This window comes from Pongo abelii, chromosome 15, assembly GCF_028885655.2.
Source record: "Pongo abelii isolate AG06213 chromosome 15, NHGRI_mPonAbe1-v2.0_pri, whole genome shotgun sequence".
NCBI lineage: Eukaryota > Metazoa > Chordata > Mammalia > Primates > Hominidae > Pongo > Pongo abelii.
Window position 1 is genome coordinate 62,393,176 of NC_072000.2, and position 22,763 is coordinate 62,415,938.

At 36.7% G+C, this 22,763-nt stretch overlaps 1 protein-coding gene across 5 annotated transcripts in view; it reads left to right on the forward strand.

The window, feature by feature from the left end:
- The window catches only part of ARID4A (AT-rich interaction domain 4A), a 74,806-nt gene that overhangs the window by 24,292 nt on the left and 27,751 nt on the right, over positions 1–22,763 (forward strand). For all 5 annotated transcript variants that reach the window (XM_009249119.4, XM_002824794.5, XM_063715879.1 and 2 more), the window contains 5 exons: positions 728–860; positions 5,159–5,238; positions 6,452–6,528; positions 6,933–7,099; positions 21,567–21,639. In XM_009249119.4, coding sequence (XP_009247394.3) covers positions 728–860; positions 5,159–5,238; positions 6,452–6,528; positions 6,933–7,099; positions 21,567–21,639 — 530 coding nt within the window. The remainder of the gene's footprint in view (positions 1–727; positions 861–5,158; positions 5,239–6,451; positions 6,529–6,932; positions 7,100–21,566; positions 21,640–22,763) is intronic.

Consider the following 22,763-nt stretch of genomic DNA (forward strand, 5'->3'; position numbering starts at 1 on the left):
GGCGGGTAGATCACTTAAGGTCAGGAGTTCAAGACCAGCCTGGCCAACATGGTGAAACCCTGTCTCTACTAAAAATACAAAAATAAGCTAGGTGTGGTGGCATGCGCCTGTAATCCCAGCTACTCGGGAGGCTGAGGCAAGAGAATCGCTTGAACCCTGGGAGGCAGAGGTTGCAGTTAGCTGAGATAGCACCACTGAACTCCAGCCTGGGTGACAAAGCGAGACTCCATTTCCAAAAAAATATATATATATATGCTTAAAATTTGTTGAAACTTAAGGGTAAACTTTCATTGCCCAGATAAGTTACCTTAAGTAAACCCTTATGGGTGTTTTAATGAGATATTTTCATAGCCAGTTAGAAAATTAAAGTTGTATTATCTGGCATAAAAATAGAAGGGCAATCTTAAAAAAAAAAAAGTATTTGGCACAATAAGTATTTAATGGTGGTGTAATTAGGTTTTTCTGTCCCAGCTGGTGGTGGCATGAGAGCCTAAGTCTAAGCACGCATTGATCTGGTGAAGTGGACTCAGAGTTACCATAGACAGCTCAGGACTACATACCTCTGTGAGGCTAAGGAAGGACCCATGTCTTCAGTTATAATAAGAATGAAGAGGCTACTACTTTGGGGTGTAGTCCATTAGAAATTGAATTGACTATATTAAATTCACGATACTCTATCAAATAATTGTTTGTGTTAGGATAATGATCAAGTTATTCTAACTTTTAGTACTGAAGATGAAAAGGAAGAAGAAAGTAGTGAAGAGGAAGATGAAGACAAGCGCCGTCTTAATGATGAATTACTAGGAAAAGTTGTAAGTGTGGTGTCTGCAACTGAGAGGACTGAATGGTATCCTGCTTTGGTAAGTAAAGTTTCTTTGCAGAGTTAATCAGCCATCTAAATATTTGTTTAAAATTGATTTTTTTAAAAGCATTTAAAATATTTTGAAAGTATTAAACAAATTTGGACTTTATTGGAGATTTTTTAATTGAATAATCATAGTCAGGTCCAGAATACTTCACTGTCTTCTTTGGTTATTCTTTCTTTAATTCTCTATAACCTTTCATTGAGCTCTTTTATATTTCTTCCCTCATAATATGTCCAATGGCTTTTTACTCTATTCCCATTACCATGGGTTCCCTTAACTTGATTCTTGAATTCTTTCTTTACTATTAATTCAGATTAATTTTCCAGTACTAACTTTTATAGAGAAACAGTTTTTTCTTTCTGTTGAGACAGGGTCTCACTCTTGTTTCCCAGGCTGGAGTGCAGTGACGTGAGCACAGCTCACTGCAGCTTCATCCTTTTGGGCTCAGGCGTTCCTTCTGTTTCAGCCTCCCAAGCAGCTACAAGTACAGGGGTGTGCCTCCACATCTGGCTATTTTTTTATTTTTTATTTTTTGTAGAGATGTAGCCTCATGATGTTTCCCAGGCCAGTCTCAAACTCCTGGGCTCAAGCAATCTTCTCGCTTTGGCCTCCCAAGGGGCCGGGATTACAGGTATGAGCCGGTATGCCTGGCTGAGAAATCTTTTTAAAATATTAATTTAGTCATGATAGTCCCATTCTCAGAAATCGACAACCTTCAGTGAGTCTGCCTAGTTGATCAGTTTTGCATTTTTTAAATGGATATTTGAGGCCATCCCTGGCTCTCAATTTATTTCCTATTTTTAGTGTAAACTCTACTCAAGTTCTTTAACTGCCCCGTATTTAAGATACATCACTCCTCTAAGCATTTATCCCTGCCTTAAATTAATTAGTATTTACTGAGGATCTGCAGTGAGTTCAGCTTTGTTCTAAGTTCCTTAGAAGATAAACACATACGAGGCTTAAATGTATTGCCCTCAAGAAGCTTACTGTAGACATGTAAGAGATTACATAGTTATTAAAGATTGTATAGTAAATTAAAAATTTGGTACTGAATGGAGTAAGAAAGGAGGGGTTCACCTAAAATTTAAGGAAGATTTTAGAAATGACAAGTTTTGGGTGGGTTGGTAGAGAAAGCTAATTTTTGCTTACACAGAGAAGGAATAAGAAGAAGAGATACACAAGAGAATTATTTCAGAGAGGAATAAAAAATAATTGGAAATTAATGCCTTTTTTCTTCTCTTCCTACTCCTTTACTTCCTCCTCCACTTCCTCGTCCCCTCTTAAATATCTCTTAAAGTTCAGCTCAAGTCCTGCATTCTTTGCAAGGTCTCTCTTAAATACTCTTGTTTTGTTTTTGAGAGAGGATCTTTGTCACCCAGACTGGAGTGCAGTGGTGTGGTCACAGCTCACTGCAGCCTTAATCTCCCTGGGCTCAGGTGATCCTCCCACCTCAGCCTCCTGAGTAGCTTGGGACCACAGGTGTACATCCCCACACCCGGCTAATTTTTGTATTTTTTTGTGGAGATGTGGTTTCGCCATGTTGTCCAGGCTGGTCTCAAACTCCTGGGCTCAGACAATGGCCTTGGCCTTCCGAGGTGGTGGAATCATGGGTGTGAGCCACTGCGCCTGGCCCTAAATACTCTTAACATAAATATGCCCCTTTGAATTTTGGTGTCACTTATCTCTAATAATAATTGTGGCACAAAATATATCCCAAATTAGATTATAATCCTGTAAAGAACCAAAAGTATATTTTTAGGTTTCTATGTGCATGTAAATATATTACTCAGTTTCTAGATAATAGATTTAATTTATATGGGGAAATTCTGGAAGTCCCTTGAACCTTTCAGTTGTATAGAAAAACAAGTAATTTTGATTCAGAATATTCAGATTGTAGGTTTGCCAAGAGTTTTTTTTTTTTTAAATAACAAATTCTTTTATTTACTCAGATTTATCATTTACCAGAGGATATTGAAAATAAAAAATAAGTAAGACACTATTCTTATATTTGATGATTTTATGTATAATGTACAGAATAATCCAAGTGACAGTAATATAAAATAGTACATGTTCAGTATTAGGACTCCCTGGCCTGAGAGATTACATTTATTTGAGGAAAATATAGAAAGCCTTCACAAAGCAGGTGCTTTTGAGGTGAGCTTTGAAGGATTTAAAGATAGTAGGCAAAGCTTCACTAGAGGAAACAAAAAAATAGGTTAAAAAAATAGCATGCCTGTAATCCCAGCACTTTGGGAGGCCGAGGTGAGCGGATCACGAGGTCAGGAGATCGAGACCATCCTGGCTAACATGGTGAAACCCCATCTCTACTAAAAACACAAAAAATTAGCTGGGCATGGTGGCGGACACCTGTAGTCCCAGCTACTCGGGAGGCTGAGGCAGGAGAATGGCGTGAACCCAGAAGGCGGAGCTTGCAGTGAGCTGAGATCGCGCCACTGCACTCCAGCCTGGGCAACAAAGCAAGACTCCATCTCAGAAAAAAAAAATAGGAATGGGTTTGTTCATGGAACTATTTGCTCTGGGAATCCATTTTGGCTAAATATTAGATGTGAGTGGGGGAATAATAGGAAATATACCTGCGAACATAATTTGAATCTAGGGCAGAAGAGTCTTTAAAAGTTCATCTAAGGAATTTGGACATAATTCTGCAGAGAATTTTCCAGAAGAGTGTTGTTATTTGAGCTACATGTTTAGGAATGTGAATGAAGAATGGCGTGTTACTAGAAAGACTGGAGGTGGCAGGAATCTATTTGAAGGCCATTAAATAGTTCATAGGTAAGGTAATTAGACCTTGGGTTATGCCTACTCATCCTTTAAAATTTACCTTAAGCTTTTCCTGCCACACCTTTTCCTTGCCCAGGTTAGGTGAAATCTTCCTCCTTGATGTTTTCATACTATTATGTGCCTAGTGGTATCACTGTACTTATCCTCCATTGTGTTCTTTTTGTGTATCTTTTTATGTTTGCCCCTGCAGTACACTGTTAGCTCCTTGAAGGTTGGCACAGCTATATTATTAGTCTAATAATTACCAGCACCTAGCAAACAAACAAAAAATACTTCCATCTGGTGTTAAGACAGCTGATGTGACTGCCAAGAATATTCAATTATCTGGATATACACTGTTCAGTATGATAACCATGAACCATATGTGGCCATTTAAGTTTAAATGTAACTTAATTAAAATAAAATAGAATTAAAAATTCATTCTCTCAGTTGCATCAGCCACATTTCAAGTGTTTAGCACCATGTGACTCACTGCTACTGTATAGGGCAGTGCAGATATAGAACATTTCCATCAGTGCACAAAGGTCTGTGAATGTTGCTGGAATGTAGCAGAGAGAGAGGCTAGTGTTAGGGAGAGCATGAACAGGTACATTTAATCATCTTCTAAAAAATATAAAGCTGTATAAAGGATACAGAGATTATTTACCATTGATACTGTTAAGATATTATTTTCAGAAGTTAAGGAATTAAAAAGTTCTTTGTTCATGTTTTAACTTGTTTTAATTACTAAGGATTGTACACATCTTGGTTAAAAAAGGTAACATAGATTTTTTTTAATGACCAGATTTCAAAAAAGATCCCTATTCAAGTATATTTTTAAAAATTATATGCCAAATTTTCATCACAGATTATACATTTTATTTTGTGGACAATAATTTAACTTAGAATAAATCCTGATATTTTTAAAGTGCTGGTCACATTTCAATTTATATTTCTTTTCTTTTTGAAATGGGGTCTCATTCTGTCACCCAGGCTGGAGTGCAGTGTCGTGAATTTGGCTCACTGCAGCCTCCACCTCCTGGGCTCAAGTGATCTTACCATCCCAACCTTTTGAGTAGCTGGGACTATAGGCACACACCACCACACCAGGCTAATTTTTGGCATTTTGGGTAGAGACAGGGTCTCACTATGCCACCCAGGCTGGTCTTGAACTCCTGAGCTCAAGCCATTTGTCCACCTTGACCTCCCAAAGTGCTGGGATTACATGCATGAGTCACTAGGCCTGGCCCTGTATTTCATTAATTATTCATTTTATAATCTAATGACTATGGATAAATTAAATTTCTAGACAACCAATGAGCAGACAAAACATATAAGGGTATTTTTTTTGTATGTAATTCATTAATAATAGAAGTTATTTATAATGAAGCTGTTTTTTGTAAAATATAATCTATTTGAGAAGTTAGGGGATCCAGAATTGTTCTTTTGAAAAATACTGTTTTCCTGAGCACAGGAAATAGGAATCAATCTGTTCTTATTTTATATTTCAGGTAATATCTCCCAGCTGTAATGATGACATCACAGTGAAAAAGGATCAGTGTTTAGTTCGATCATTTATTGATTCCAAATTGTGAGTAATGAATCCTTTAATGATGTTACGTAGGAGGAAAAAAAAAAAATGGAATTACAATGATAGACACCTCCCCCACCAAAACTTTATTTTTAAAAGTCTGATCATTCATGAACTGAGAAGTTGTTACCTAATAGGTTTTGACTTTTTGTGATGTAGGGTATTTTTCACTAATAAATTTTATATAAAAACTGTGAACATTATGTGAGAACAATATTAAGAACAGTTTTTTTTTTAGCAAAGGATGGTATTGATTTTTTTCCTTAATTGTAAAATTCTATATTTTTATCATGTACTAGTAGTATGTGACATTTATTATTAACTCCAAAGCTTATTTTTTAATCTGTATTACAAGAGCAATTATTTTGACTTTTTTCATGATAAAAATCCAGACTTCTGGGCCGGGCGCAGTTGCTGACGCCTGTAATCCTAGCACTTTGGGAGGCTGAAGTGGGCAGATCATGAGCTCAGGAGATCGAGACCATTCTGGCCAACATGGTGAAACCCTGTCTCTTCTAAAATATAAAAAATTAGCCGGGTGTGGTGGTGCATGCCTGTAGTCCCAGCTTCTCGGGAGGCTGAGGCAAGGGAATTGCTTGAACCCAGGAGGCAGAGGTTGCAGTGAGCCGAGATCGCGCCACTGCACTCCAGCCTGGCGACAGAGTGAGACTCTGTCTCAAAAAAAATAAATCCAGACTTACAGAAACTTTTTCCTAACCTCATCTCTGCTTTGTGATCAAAAAAGTGAAATTTAAAAAGTTTTTTTGAGTTATAGTTCTCTGTGAAAAATTTAATGCCATAATATATCTTATAGTGATAAAAATATTTCAATATTACTATCTAGTAAATGTGCTTTTTTACTAAAATGAAAAATAAATTTCACAAATATTAAAATAGACATTGTTGTCTACAAGTGTTGAAAACATCATGCTGATATAAATTACCCCGTACTATCTGTAGGAGGATTGTATAGATTGAAATATTGTGAATGTGAGGCTGTCAATGTACTTTGAGTATATAAAACTTCAGAATTAAGATAACTAACTTTGCCCGTATTTCCTCTTCTTACCTTTCATTAAGGACTAAGATAAAAACATTTTATAGACAATATTTTGATTTTGAGGTTTTTATTTTTCTATGTGTTAACATGGACTATTTAAGTGATAATTTTTATTGAATAAATTGTTTTCTTCCCCTTGTTCTTGATAATTAGTTACTCTATAGCAAGAAAGGACATTAAGGAAGTAGACATTCTCAATCTACCGGAATCTGAGCTCTCCACTAAACCAGGTAAAAGAAAGATGAATTACCTTATTATTTTATGTTGTGGCTCTATTTGGAAAATAGCGAATAAAGCAAGACTGATACTCTCTGGTGCCACCATTTTAACTGTTTAGAGTTGATATCCACTCTTACTTGATTTTTTTTTAATGTCTAGATATAATATTTGATTTGTGATTAGATAAGTTTAACTTTTCATATTTTACCATTAAGATGTCTCACAGTATTCCGTAAAGTAATAACAAATGTTTATATAACATTATAACTTATGAAATATGTTCAAGCTTACTGTATCATTTTATAAATGACAGCTGAATTTGAATTCAGATCTTCTGATTCTGAATGCCATGCCTTTTCTATTGTTCTATGCTGCCAATTCCTTAGCAACTGCTGAAGTACATTTTCACTCTTAGGGCTTCAGAAAGCAAGCATCTTCTTAAAAACTAGAGTTGTTCCTGATAATTGGAAAATGGATATAAGTGAAATCCTAGAGTCATCCAGTAGTGATGATGAAGATGGCCCAGCTGAAGAAAATGATGAAGAGAAGGAAAAGGAGGCCAAAAAGACAGAAGAAGAGGTGGTAGGTGTAATTTCATGTTTGTAACAAAAACATCTTAATACTCTCTAGTGAAAATAATACCTTCATATATTTTTCCCTCTGTTTAGATTCTCTATTATTTGTTTCTGTCCATTTCTAGCATTGCTTAATTTGGGTGTTGAGGAAGCTTTTTGGCTCATAGCATAGTGTGTAAATCAGAACTAATTTTTAGTAAGAGATTACAAGAAAATACTTTTCAGGTTAGTTAATCAACAAGTGCAAACTGGTTTTTTTGGGGTCTTTTCCAAAACAACCCAGGAGGGAAAAAAATGTAATTTTTAGATATTTCATATGTGTTAACTCATTTAAACTACTACTACATATGAAGTAACTGTTGTTATCCTACTTTAAAGGTAAGGAAAGGGAGGTTCAGAAAAGTTAAGTAACTTTCCCAAGCTGGCACAACTAAAATGGGTAGAAGAGAGATTTGTACCCAGGTCTGGCCTGTCTCAACTTTAAAACCTCTTTCAGACATTTCACAATATTTCAAGGATAATTAAGGTTAAAAAAAAATCCTATCCCAACCCCAAAGAAAATTTTATTTGGCAATTTGATAAATCATAGAAAAGATTTAGATTGTATGTTCTAAGTGCTAATGGTTTTCTTTGTAATATTGCCATGTCATTTATAATATGCATATAATTGTAGGAAATCATCCATGGAGTACTTCATGATTGCTTATATGAATACTGTTGTCTATTCTGCAGTGTTGTATCAAATGGGATAAACTGTCTGGTATATTTTTGGTTGTTACGGGGTAAAAGGGTTTAGGGGCAAGACAAAGACAATGAATTTACTGAAAAGGGGGACCTATTTGAGCATGAAAAATATTGGCCTGGAAAAATGTGGGATGCTTGTTTCTGTTTTAAATACACATATATGAATTTATGAAATGAAACAAGTATACTCATATGTAATGAAGGGCATACGCTATTTCTTTCCTTTTACTTCCCCTGCAGTATTTGGTTTTTTTACACTCTGAAATCAGAATGGCGGTTCATACTTACAGGCTGCCTACAGAGTTGCCATAGTAACGTGCTGTTGGTTTTAAGTGAGCATGCTCGGAAAGACAGGAAGGTTTAGCAGAGGCTTGGCAGGTTGCCAATGGAGGTTTGCCAGATGCTTTGAAATGGGCTGTCTTTCTTTTCCTTTCATGTAATGTCTGATTTTTATGTGGAAAAGAATGTAAGTAGTGCTGTATAACCCTGCGGATGCTATGCCCTAAGAGGGAAAGCAAATATTTGCAAGTCAGACTGAAAAATGTCCAGACCCTGTACTGATTAAGTAGAAGGGGAATCTAACCACTTTGCATTTGAAAGAAAATGCAGCATATAGGTAAGATTTTTTTTTTGTATGTTTAGTTACCATTTTGATTGCCAAAAACGGGATTAAATAAGAATTTTAGGTATTGATGATGTAGCTGATAGGGAAGGACTCAGAACCAAGCGATATTCTTTCTTGTAAAAAAGACAGTAGGAGTCTATTTTTAGAATATCAATGGATGAAGGCTATTTTTCTGGAACAAGATAGATTTTGAAATGAAAATGATAATGAGACAGTTTGGCAAAATTCAGGATTTAAAGTCAGAATATTAAATGTGATTTTTGTATGTTATCTGTATTTATTTATAGATTATATGTTTTCAGGCTAATTAGGCCACATTTTCAGGGTGTGAACTGTTGCAAATCTGTGATTTAGCTTTTGTTTTTTAAATTAACATTAGTTAGGATCTTATATTGTCCAATATTGAAGAAAGATTAGTCTCTTTATTTTTGCTAATACTTTTAATTGCTGTCCCTTCCAGAATGCATTTTCCCTACCCCCCCCCCCCAAAAACCCTGAAATTTTAAACAAAGAGGGTAAAAAGAGCTTTGTAGAAAGTTGCAGAGGGAGACTATAAAATAGTAAATTGTAAGTAGTGCTGTTATTACAATGATTAATTTCATAAATATTGTAATGTTTTATTCAAGCTGTGAGTGTACGTTAGTATAAAAGAATGAAGAGCAGAGGCAAAGCTCTGTTACCTATTGTTTGCAGGTAATAGTAAATAAATTTTTAAAGGTAAGGAAGCTTACAAGGATAGTATCTTAAAATGTGTCACCTAAATTATGAGCCTGTTAAAATTAAGTGAATCAGGATGCTTTTCATCTACTGGAAAATAACAGCAAAATTACAGAATTTAGGCACTGATTCATATGATTATTTATTTTTCGGATGGTCAATTTCATAGCATATGTTTTATTGAATTATTAAACTAATTCTTTTTCTCTGGCCATACAGGAAGATTTTCTTGAGTAAAATTTTGTTGCTTTAGAAAAAAATCAGCTGCATTTCTTGCTCTTGGGTTTAAGATTTAGTTGCTGAATCATTGTAACTTGTCTTGAACAGTTATTTTTTAAAAGTGTAATATACTGATAAACTGAAAAGCACTTTATATACAACAAAGAGGAGGGGAGTGACTATGGTGTAAAATGAATAAGAATCTGATAAGCCATGGCCTACCTGGCTTAGTCATTATGGGCCTTTACCACCATGTAGGTGAGGCTACGCTGTTGAATTACATTACAGATCAGAGTCTTCACAAAATGTAACGATGCTATGCTTTTCATGAAGATCCAATGTTGCATTACAATAATCAAAAAGATCTTTTGTAAGGTTCTCTAAATCACTATAACAATACTCTAGTCTGTTATTTGGTGTTTTTAGTATAGCAAGCAAATTTTATGCAGTAGAATCATACAAGTGTTAGATACTTCTGCAGTGTTAATGGGCAGTGAACATTGTTTTTATATTTGATGCTTTGGGTATCCTAACTAGCCTTAATAAGGAGATTTGAGATTCTGTGACTTTACATGAAAGAGCACCTTTTCCACTTAATATTAATTTGAATTCCTAAGTATTGGTAGTTCAGGATTTGAGTACAAAATACAGATCTCATGCTGTTACTGTGTGGGAAAAGATTGAGGATCTGACAGAAAGTAAATTTTATCTATATTACTTCAAAGTTGAACTTAATAATTACATTGAAAAAATCCCTGGGGGATATTTTTATGGGTATTACTTAAATGTTTTTGTTAAGAAAATTTTGTATTAGAAAAGATATTACTGGATTTTTCACCTTTGAAATTGATCAAAAAGTCCATGTAAACATAAGTAATCATATCAATTATTCATTTATTCCTGATTTATATTTACTTTGGATAAATATAGAAGAGTTTTCTAAGGGTAAAATAAATGGATGGTTGTTTAGAAAACTGAGTATTAAGGGGAATATGACCAGTGTTAGCTTTTAAAATCATTTTGGCTTATAATAAGTAGGCTTATAGGTTGGGCCCTTTTAAAAATTTCCTATTTAGTAATGAAAATTTGAATTCAGTCAATTTTTAAATAACTACTGCCATTTCTCTAATATTGGGAATTGTTTAGGGACCACTGATACATTAATGCCTAAGATTATATTCCACTATTGTAAAAAATCGTAAGTACTTGAGTTTGTTCATGGAAACATGAATATTATTTTTGATGTTTAAATCGTGTTATTTGTGCATATTTATGCCTTTTTGTAGATTGTAAAGGCATTTGTTGGTGGTCATTCAAGATTACTTTAGGTATAAACTTACAGTAAATGCTGGATAACTTAGGAAATCCATGCTAAATTGGTAGAATTTAAAGAATATTTTAAATGTAATGTTAACATTTTAAGTATATCTAATAACTTAAGTTGCCAGTGAAGCATTTCTAAGCAGATCCTAAAAAGCCAACCTTCCATGAATAATTGGGACTTTATCTTGCAATCATATATGACAACTGACTTGCTAAAATCTTGAAGTTTAGCCAATTAAGCAAACAAAAATGCCCTTATATATTTAGCAGAGTCTTTCTTCACAGTGTTAGTGTAAGAGTCTAGCCCAATTAGGGTCATCTAATCAGATTAATAAGGATTCCACTTTTGTACACACAAATACAGCTACATACAGCTATATTTTTATGTATTAAAAAACACTTTTATATCAATGCATTTTATAGTTGTGGTCATATGATATAGTTGACTTGTACTAAAAATCTTGGATTTGATAGCATTTAAATGACATCTTGATGATTAAAATGTGTACCTTTTCAAATGGGGAAAAATTATAGGCTCAGTTAACTGATAAAATACAAGAATCACGTAATCATTTATTTTAGGCAGGCTGTTGTTAAAACTGTTCTCTGAAATTATAAGTGCCTTACTATGAATATATCATCTCTTATGTGAGCCCTGAAATTTTCTGTAGGTGTACAACAGGAAAGAATAGTACCACTCTAAATTTTATGATTACCAAATTTCACTGGGCCTTCAGCACTATTGGTCAATTCCCAATTTCTGTAAGCAAATCATTATTTCCTCCATTAAACCAATAATCCTATACCCACTCCACACAACTTCATAAAGAAATTGGGAGCTTCAGATGCGAGCATGCTGTAAACCTGTTTGCCTGCTCTCTTTCGCTCAAGGCACAATTGATAGTGTTTTGTCCTCCTCTATAAGATGAGTCTCTCAGGTTATGCTCTGGATCTCATTCCCTTCCTCCTTTCAGGAAAAGAGAGACTATCGACTCTCTTCTCTTGCATCTTTAACTTACTCCTTTCAGTTATATCCTTCTCATCAGCTTTTTAAAACATGGTTACATCTCTCCCAGCCTTCTGACAACCCCTCCATATTTCCTCCACTAGTCTTCGGACACCCTCTGTGCTTTCCTCTAGATAACTACAGTCCTTCTTCATCGTCATGGCCAGAATGCTTAGAGTTATATACACTGTTCATGACCTCCACTTTACTCTTAATTCACTGTAGTGTGTCTTGCTTTCCCACAACTAAAACAACTTTACTAAGGTCACCAGTGACTCCAACAAACTTTTGTACTAAACCAAACACATTTTTGTCTTGATCTTATTTGAATACTGAGTAGTATTCAGTACCTCTGACATACCTAACTTCTTAGAACGCTTGATATCCATGACGACATCACATTTTTGGCCTACTTCCTATCTAAAATGACATAATGACTCGATATCTGTATGTACATCAAAGATGTCTCTTCTTAGCTCGAGACATTTATATCAAACCAATGAGGATTTTATCCTTTTTTTTTTTAAGAGACAGGGTTTTGCTCTTGTTAGCCAGGTTGGAGGCAATGGCGTGATCTTGGCTCACTGCAACCTCCGCCTCCTGGGTTCAAGCAATTCTCCTGCCTCAGCCTCCTGAGTAACTGAGATTACAAGCATGCACCTCCATGCCTGGCTAATTTTGTATTTTTAGTAGAGACAGGGTTTCTCCATGTTGGTCAGGCTGGTCTCAAACTCCCAACCTCAGGTGATCCGCCCATCTCGGCCTCCCAGAGTGCTGGGATTACAGGTGTGAGTCACCGCGCCTGGCCAAGGATTTCATCTTAACTTGTACATACCCAGACTCAGTATGTGCAAGACTGCATTCGTCTTCTTTTTCCCTAAACCTATCCTTTCCCTGGCTGTCTTTAATTCATTTTAATAAAAGCAACATCCACCCAGCTGTCCAAGCCAGATACACAGAAGTCACCTTGATTCTTCTTCTCTTAACCCCCTGTCCAATCAGATACCCGGTCCATTCTCTTCTACCTGCTCGAATAGCTCTCAAATTTGCCCACTTCGTTTGGTTTCTTTTCTTCTTTCTGCCAGTTTACTCCAAGCCACTGTTCTCTTTTACCTAGACTAATGCAATAACAATAACAACTTAATTGTTCTTTCAACGTCCATGCTTGCCCTCCTCCAATCTGTTCTCTGTACTGGATCTACAGTAATTTTTTTTTTTTTTCTAACTGCAAATATATATGTGATTCCTTTAGAGAACAAAAGAGGTTGTGGTTTTTATTCTTTTGGATTAAAATATTTCTAAAGCATATTGCGTAATACCACCTTTTTCTAAAAGCAGTATAATGTACATTATTTAATGTAATATTTACTCAAGATTTAATTATTGCATTCTTGTAATACACATACTGTCTTGGCTCTTAGTCCTTACACCAAATGACATATGTCTGTAAAGATTGTGAATTTTTCTCCCAGTTTTCTTTAATCTATATATTGTCAATTCTCAGTTTTTACATATGATAACTTTCTGGACATTTCTTCAGAATTCCACTTGGGATGTGGCTTATTGATAACCTATGTAGTCATTTTGACCTATGGCTCACCTGAGTTACCAGACTTACTATTTGTTTTGTTTTCTTTTCACTTTAAGTTAAACCTGAAGTTTAACTGAAAGTTTAAAATTTTAAGCTTTCTTTTTAAATTTGTCTTTATTTGCTGTTTCCCTAAGGTGTTGTGACAAAAAAAATATCTGTTGTACCAGAACATACATCAAGATCTACCTTTCATTATACCACTATTAAAATGTTTACCTTTTGTAGGAGATACAAACAAGTAAAGATAACCACGCCAAATAATGTTCTCAGTTTATTCATGGAGACTTGGTGGTTTTTAAAGTAAGACTGTTTGTTTAGTCCTTACAACAGTCTATGAAAATATGTATATAAATAAATATATACATATGAAATCGCCTCAGAGTGCATTGCCTGAGAAAAGAGAGATTATGAAGGGAGGTTAGATACCTTATCCCATAGTTCCTCCCAAAGTGGACTTTCTTTTTCTTTTTTCTTTTCTTTCTTTTTTTTTTTTTTTTTTTTTTTTGAGACAGTCTCACTCCATCACTCGGACTGGAGGGCAGTGGCGCGATTTCCACTCACTGCAACCTCCACCTCCCGAGTTCAAGTGATTTTCATGCCTCAGCCTTCCCAGTAGCAGGAATTACAGGCATGTGCCACCATGGCCAGCTAATTTTTGTACTTTTAGTAGGGACGAGGTTTCACCGTGTTGGCCAGGCTGGTCTCGAACTCCTGGCCTCAAGTGATCCTCCCACCTTTGCCTCCCAAAGTGCTGGGATTATAGGCATGAGCCACTGCGCCAAGCCCCAAAGTGAACTTTCTAGAACCTTACAACAAATCTCTAAGAACCTTCTCTTTTTATTTATATATATAATTAAGAAAACCGAGGTTTAGAGAGGTTTCAGAATTTCTTACAGGCTTTTAAGAAAATGTTCTCTCCTCCTCTAGACTGTAAGATCTGTGAAAGCAGGGGATCTCAGGAGTTTTGTTTTTTCCTTTTCCTACCAGTATATATACCTAACAGCTATCAACACAGAGCTTGCTTGGCTCATATTAAACCTTCATTAAATGAATGAATATGGGTTATTCAATTGTTGTAGTAAATTACTCTTTGAAACAAGGTGGTGGGAGATTTGTTATAAGGTTCTAGAAAGTTCACCTTGGCAGGGGGAACTAAGGGATAAGATATCTAACTTCCCTTTATAATATCTCTTTTCTCAAGCTGTGTACTCTGTAGGCAATCTCAATTTCTTACATAATTTTGTGAGTTTATAAAATAAATTATTTTTTGCTTAAGCCATCTTGGGATAGTTTTCTGTCACTTGTAGTAAAAGTTATTGATTAACAATGCTCCTTGTTTGTATTTTGTTCCACTTACTCCAGGTATCTTCCTTGTGGTGTTTTCTCTTCGAATTCATTATCCATAAACATCTTTATAAAACATAGGTGGTTCCTGATGGTAACCCTTTATTGGCTTTCAGCACCTTCAGGACGAAGTCTGGGTTTTTTATCACAGGCCTTTAGAAGTCTGCCTGATCATGATTTGACCCATGCCCACCTCTTTATTCTCCCTTCCATTATTCTTCCATGATATGGGACTTCTTATAGCTCCCCTGCTGCCACTTAGATATTGTTCAGAAGCTGCTGTTGAGCTGTTAAGATATATTGCATTGAATATTGCCTTTGTGTTGCCCATTCCCTTTGTTAGTATTAAATATGATAGGAAAGATAAATGCAAGTTTTAAAAACTCAGAAAATGAGTAAATGATAAACAACAGCTGAGATTTTAAAAATTCAACAGATGTCTGTAGGAACAAAGAGGGCTCTACTTGAATTAAAGTGGGTGAGTACAGCTTACAAATGTTCGATGCATTTACCTTAGTTCTAATATTTCACATTTTTAAAAAATCACACTATTTAATATATTATAAATTTAAAATTTTATACAAAAAATGTAAGCAGCTATTGGAATCACTGCTTCCTTCCTGTGAGTCCTTCAGTCCAGACATGTCCTCAGAACTGCCACTTCTGATGTACTCCTTGCAGTGCTTAGCTCTCCAGAGTGGAGCTTGGAGGGTGCTGTCTTAACATCTCTCTTTCCATGATAGGGATCTGCCCACTTCAGAGGACTCCTCCTGCTGCCTTCAAACTGAGCCTCATTTTTGGAGGTGGTAGGGATGAAGGAGAGGGGATGGAGGGATTGTGAGAGCTGAGGAGTGTGAGGACTTGTGATGGAGTTTCAGAGTTGGGGTGAGAAGGGGAGCCCATGAAGAGGGCCAGAAGAGGGACTATAGACAGCATCATAAAGAAATTTAAATTTCTCTATATTTGGTAAAAGTATTTAGTGTTATAAATCATTATGAATGAATGTACTAAAAGAAAAAAAGAATGTAATAAAAGATCTTACTTTTATTTATCATGAAGGAGAAACAAAGTTGCTTGTGTCCAAAGTAACATTATTGCACAAAAGTCCTTTGGTATTGAAAAAAGTGAGTGTGGTATACTGGAGTACACCCCCCCACCCCCCACCCCCAATACACAGAAAAGGTAGGGGTGTTATATAATTATTAAAACTTTCTTTTTTTTTTTGAGACAGAGTCTTACTCTGTCTGTCAGGCTGGAGTGCAGTGCTGATTATAGATCACTGCAGCCTCTACCTCCCAGGCTCAAGCCATCCTCCCACCTTAGCCTCCTAGCTGGGACTAGGATTATAGGCACGCACCACCATGCCCGGCTAATTTATTTATTTATTTTTTTATAAAGACAAGGTTTCGCTATGTTGCCCAGTCTGGTCTAAAACCCTGGGCTCAAGTGATCCTCCTGCCTGGCCCTCCCAAAGTGCTGGGATTACAGGCAGGAGCCACTGAGCCTGACCAAAAATTTTAAGGGATTCCCATAGGGGTTCTTGAAACCTGAGAATACCCATCAATAATATGTTCTGTTACATACAATACACAGTACAGGGAAACCACAAAGATCAAGTTTAGTTATACCTTTCCTCACTTTAAAAATGTCAATTTTTGTGGCTCCGATATGTTATACGCTAGGAAACTATCCCAAGCCACCAATTAGAACTGTGTACAAGTTACATGGGTCTGAGGAGCTTTGGGTAAAGTTCATCATCTTTTACTGACATATTTTGACAATTTGGACACTATCTGTCCACCTTCCTAATGTGTATTGGAAAGTAGACTTGCTAGCTAAGAAAGTTAATAGCTCCTACAAAAATAAGATGTGATCTTATTTTTCAAATTGTATTTGTCTCTGTATTACTCTGTTCTCACGTTGTCATAAAGAACTTTGTTAGACTGGGTCTTTTATAAAGAGGTTTAATTGACTCACAGTTCCACAGGCTGTACAGGAGGCATGGCTGGGGAGGCCTCAGGAAACTTATAATCAGGACAAAAGGTGAAGGGGGGAGCAAGCATATCTTCACGTGGCAACAGGAGAGAGAGAAAGAGTGAGCGCGCAAAGGGGGAAGTGCTATACTTCAAGCAACCAGATCTCATGAGACCTCACTATCATGAGAACAGCAAGGGAGAAATCTGCCCCCATGATCCAGTCACCTCCCACCAGGTCCCTCCCCGAGTATTGGGGATTACAATTCAATATGAGATTTGGATGGGGACACAGAGCCAAACCACATCAGTTTCCCGTCCCACTAAAATGGTAGGAAGTCTGTTTACTAGAATTTTTGCCATTTCCAAATGCATAATCGTTCATTTTCAGATTAATATATTTGGACAAGGGATAAGGTGAATGCCAGCAAGTCAAGGGCCATAACCACCTGTGTCTTTTTTTTTTTTTCTTTTTCTTCTCTTTTGAGACGGAGTCTCACTCGTTTTGCCCAGGCTGGAGTGCAGTGGCGCAGTCTCAGCTGGGATTACAGGTGCACACCAGCATGCCCACCTCATTTTGTTTTTGGTGTTTTGGTTTTTTTGAGACAGAGTCTTGCTCTGTTGCCCAGGCTGGAGTGCAGTGGCACAATCTCAGCTCACTACAACCTCCGCCTCCTGGATTCAAGTGATTCTCCTGTCTCAGCCTCCTGAGTAGCTGGGATTACAGGCACACGCCGCCACGCCCGCCTAATTTTTTGTATTTTAGGGGAGATGGGGTTTTACCGTGTTGCCCAGGCTGGTCTTGAACTCCTGAGCTCAGGCAGTCCGCCCATCTTGGCCTCCCAAAGTGCTGGGATTACAGGCATGAGCCACTGTGCCCGGCCTAATTTTGTATTTTTAGTAGAGACGGGACTTCACCATGTTGGCCAGGCTGGTCTCGAACTCCTGTCCTCAGATAATCCACCTGCCTCGGCCCGGCAAAGTGCTGGGATTACAGGCATGAGCCACTGCGCCCGGCCCCACCTGTGTCTTAAGAACATCCTCAACTATTCTTATTTCCTCTCTTTCTCTGACTCTTGCATTTATATTATCATAAATCTTAGCTTTCATACTCAATGAATGTGAAACAAGAAAACTCTACACAATTCATTTGCACAGATATCATTTTCATTCACATGAGTAATGTCTAAACTAAATGGCAGTCATTAGTCGTAAAATTATGAGTAAGCCAGGCACAGTGGTTCTCTCTTCTTCCTTCTCCCCTTCTCTCTCCCTCTCCCCATCCCTCCATCAGTCTCTGTCTTTCTGTCTCTCTCTCTTCGTCTTCCTTTCATGGGAAGAGGTGAGCTTTCCATCCCAGCTGGCAGGACTAATTCAGGCATGCATTCTCTTCCTTGTGGACTGTTATAATGGCTTCCTTTTCTCTTCCAATCCATCAGACTCATTCTTGGTTGAGAAATTTTAAATACACAAATCTTATCTAATTCTCTTTAGCTGTCTCAAGCTTCACATCTAGCCACAGTATCAAGTTTTGTTTCTTTAGCATACTATTACAAAGTCCTTTCCTAATCCCAGCCTGCCTTTGTCAGTCTCATGCTTAACGCTGTTCGCTCATTTGCTCTAGCTCCGGGGCTGTCTACTATTTACATTTTGAAGCTGCCTAATACTACCACTGCCAGTTCATCTCGAGGAGAACCATTCATTCCCTCACTTGCTCCTCCTATATTCTTTGATGTATTTTACAACACTTACCACGTCGTGTTATATTGGCTTCTTTTACCTTTCTACACCTCCTGCCAAACTCAGAGCAGCAAAAATAGAAGGTACCATGTGTTCTCATTTTAATCCACAGTGCTTTTGAACAATCTCTGATTCATGGTAACCATCAGTAGATGTTTGAGCTTAATCTGAAGACATGTGCCTAAAGTCAGAAAATTCACAATCTAGTAGTGTAGATAGATATCCAACTACTTATAATACTAAGCAGTATATACTAATACTAACTAAAATTGGAAATTTCTTGAAATTATGATCATGAATGTGACTCTTGGCTCTCTGGCATTTTACTGGGTACGTAGTTATTCTTTACCTGTATAAATGTAAATGACTAAATGAAGGGAAGAAGTCTCAGATGGTCTAGTGGACCTCTACCTCCCATTCTTAAAACCCTCTCGCACTCCAACACCCTTGAAAGATGCAACAGTCCCAGGCCTTCACCAGGAGAGAAATTGCTATGAAAATGCCATGGACAGAGAAAGCAAACCGTGATAGCAATTAAGAGCCCCATACAAAAGTCATGAAGGCACATTCTTCTAATTGGAGGCGTTCTCTATCATATGCAGTTTTACTGCAAGGTGACTAGCAGCAAGGCTAGTTTTCAAAAATAATTATGAGGAGTGGCTTATTGTAAGAGATAAGCAATTTTAATTTTCACAGAAACATCAGATAAGTTTAAAACTTTGTTTATAGCGTCGTTTTATTTATTTTTGGTGGAAAAGAAATTTCCCCTCAAGGCATTTGTTTGTAAGTAGAATTCTTTATTCATTTATATCTTGTTTAACTGTACCAAAACTACAATTTTACGGCCATAGTTTCTCGTGAAACCTAAAGCACTCTTGGTTACCCACTAACTTTTAAATAAAATACACATAAATCAAATTTTATCTATAAAAATATATTCTTAACATTAAAAATTTATCAAATGTTGGGTACAACCTAATTTGCAGTTGATGAGTTGATTTTGTTTACTTGTATTGGGGAGCAACTTTGATTTTAGTGCCTTTTTAAAGAATTGCTTTAACATATATTGGATACAGAAGTGTTATCTGAATTCTGTAGGATCATAAATACTAGAATGAGGCCTGGTGTAGTGGCTTACACCTGTAATCCCAACACTTTGGGAGGCCAAGGTGGGTGGATCACCTGAGGTCAGGAGTTCGAGACCAGCCTGGCCAATGTGGCAAAACCCAGTCTCTACTAAAAATACAAAAATTAGCCAGGTGTGGTGGTGCATGCCTGTAATCCCAGCTACTCAGGAGCCTGAGGAAGGAGAATCGCTTGAACTCGGGAGGCAGAGGGTTGCATTGAGCTGAGATTGTGCCATTGCACTCCATCCTGGGTGACAGCAAGACTCTGTCTTTAAAAAAAAATACTGGAATGAAGTTTTCGTCTGAAGAGAGAATATTATGATTACAGGGCACAGGCAAAGCATAGAGCCAGTCTGGCATAAGTGGTTTTTGGTTTTGATTTTTTTTCCCCACGCTAGAAGTTCTTAAAATTAATGTGTGAAGTGGTTCTTGGGCTATTGAATTACCTATTTTCTTGAGTTAACTCATTGGCAGTAAACTTTGTAAAAGCAAGATTTTTAAATTCACATGGGGAAAAAACTGCCATCTCTTAATTTGAGCATTAAGTAATGACCTTCACTAACTACTTTATGGTGATTATTAACTTTGTAAATTGCTGATTTTGGACACATGTTAGAACTTAGATTTAAATTTCTTTATATTTGGTAGAAGTATTTTAGTGTTATAAATCATTATGAATGAATGTACTAAAAGAAATAGAAATAATGTAATAAAAGATCCTACTCCCTTTCTCTTGATTGCCTCATGGTTTTTTATTATATATTTTAATCAACTACATGCTTATTGATCCTGGCTATATTATCAGCTATTAGATAACACAATTTTAAAGTGCCTGTTGCCCTCTGGACACCGAAAACTCAACATTTATTGCTTGAGCATTGCCTTTGTTTTGAATATGGCTTTGTAAAGACAAAAATCCAGGCCAGGTGCTGTGGCTCGTGCCTGTAATCCCAGCACTTTGGGAGGCTGGAGTGGGCAGATCACCTGAGGTCAGGAGTTCGAGACTAGCCTGGCCAAATGGTGAGACCCCTTCTCTATTAAAAATACAAAAAAATTAGCCAGGTGTAGTGGCACACTCCTATAGTCCCAGCTACTCAGGAGGCTGAGTCAGCAGAATTGCTTGAACCCAGGAGGCAGAGGCTGCATTGAGCAGAGGTCATGCCATTGCACTCCAGCCTAGGCAGCAAGAGCAAAACTCCATCTCAAAAAAAAAGACAAAAATCTGAGCTCTTCTTTTAGAACAGAGGAGAGTAATACTCTAAGTTATGATCATTTATATGGAGGAAACATATCAGTGTTTTGTTTCTCTGTAGTATTGCTAAACTTTAAGAATTTTGAAAGAAGCTAAATAAGTAATTATGTATCTAGTTTCCTTCCCTAAGAATTACTTCTGGAATTATTTTATCATCTTATTTTTAGGTGTTGCAAAGTCAACTACAGGGGCCATACTAGAAAGGCAAAAGAGAAAACCAGGTTATTGTGAGATGAGGGGGTGATGAGGTCTGGGGTAAAATAGAATGTATATGACTCACTTAAATGTATTTAAATTTCTTTAAAACATTGTGCCATCTAAACAGAAATCCTTTGCCACTGTGACTTTGCAATCCCTGGTTTATATTCATCTGACAATAACAAAAACTATGTTTATATGAAAATTATTTTTATATATAAATATATGATATAATGAACATGTGTCATTATTGTGCTCATCTGCCAGTATATTTGTGTGGGCCACATAGTATTTTAATGGGCTTTAAAAAAAAAATACCAGGTGAGGTGAAAACGTAACACTCCCATTTTATTCCTCAATGTTTTCCTCTTGGCTAATCTTAGTCCTTACTGTGATACTGAAAGGTAGAGTTAGAGTGGTAAATGGGCTGAAGGGTAGACATTGTATATCTTCATAAATATGACTTAAAATCTGTCATTGTAGGACATTGAGAAAATTCAGATTTTTCAGCTTTATTAAAATTTGATGACTTTACATTGGGTTCACAAAAATAAAAGAAGACGTGTATCTTTTCCAGTTCACTGTGCCATACATTTATATATTTTATCTTTACAGCCTGAGGAAGAACTTGATCCTGAAGAGAGGGACAACTTCCTCCAGCAGCTTTATAAGTTTATGGAAGACAGAGGTATTTTCATGCTCATTATTTTAAAGTAGTCATTTCTTTTACATGTTTGCATTCTAGGTATATGCATTGTTTTCGTTAGTATTGCAGATAAACAGTTTTGGATTTCATTTATTTATTTATTTTGAGGCCGGTTCTTGCTTTGATGCCCAGGCTGGAGTGCAGTGATTTGCTCCTGGCTTACTGCAGCCTTGACCTCCTGGGCTCAAGTGATCCTCCTGCCTCAGCCTCTCGAGTAGCTGGGACTATAGGCACGTGCCACCATACACAGCTAATTTTTTATTTTTCTATTTTTTGTAGAGATGGGTTTTGCCATATTGCCGAGGCTGGTCTCAAACTCCTGGCCTCAAGTGATCCTCTTACCTTTGCCTCCCAGTGTGGAGATTACAGCTGTGAACCACCATGACTATCTAGTTTTGGATTTTAAATAAATCCTAGAATCAGTTACACCTGACAGTAGTAAAATATTTGGAATTAAACTGTTAATATCTATTTTACATAGAAACAAGTGAGAAAGTATTTTGATACAATTTAGTTTTTCCTGTCACTTACAAAGCTAAAGAATATTCTGATATTTCAGAAATAGAAAGTGACCAGTTATAATGTTAATCTGCCTACCCACTAATTACTAATGCTGTATTTGTGGCAAATAAAGTAGATAAACTAGCCTGATCCTTGTTCTCAGCAAATTAAACATAATAGGAGACCAATCGTTATCTGAAAAAGATGAGATTTCTAATATAGGTAGAATAATAGAAAAATTATAAACCATCATACTCCTTGGCATTTGTTAGTCCTACAAAATCTTAAGATAAATTGGTCCTAAACATTCTGTGTGGCCTTCAGAAGTCATCCTTCAGATTGCTGCTAACAGTCTTAACATTTGTGTCAAAGTAGTGAAAGTGGAACAAGGGTGTAAATCTTATCTTTTCTATTGTGTTTGTTTATGCCTAAACTTTTTTTTTTTTTTTTTTTTTGAGACAGAGTCTTGCTCTGTCACTCAAGCTGGAGTGTGGTGGCGTGAACATGGCTCCCTCCAGCCTCCACTTCCTGGGCTTAAGCAATCCTCCCACCTCAGGCTCCCAAGTACCTGGGACCACAGGTGCACACTACCACCTGTGGTGTTT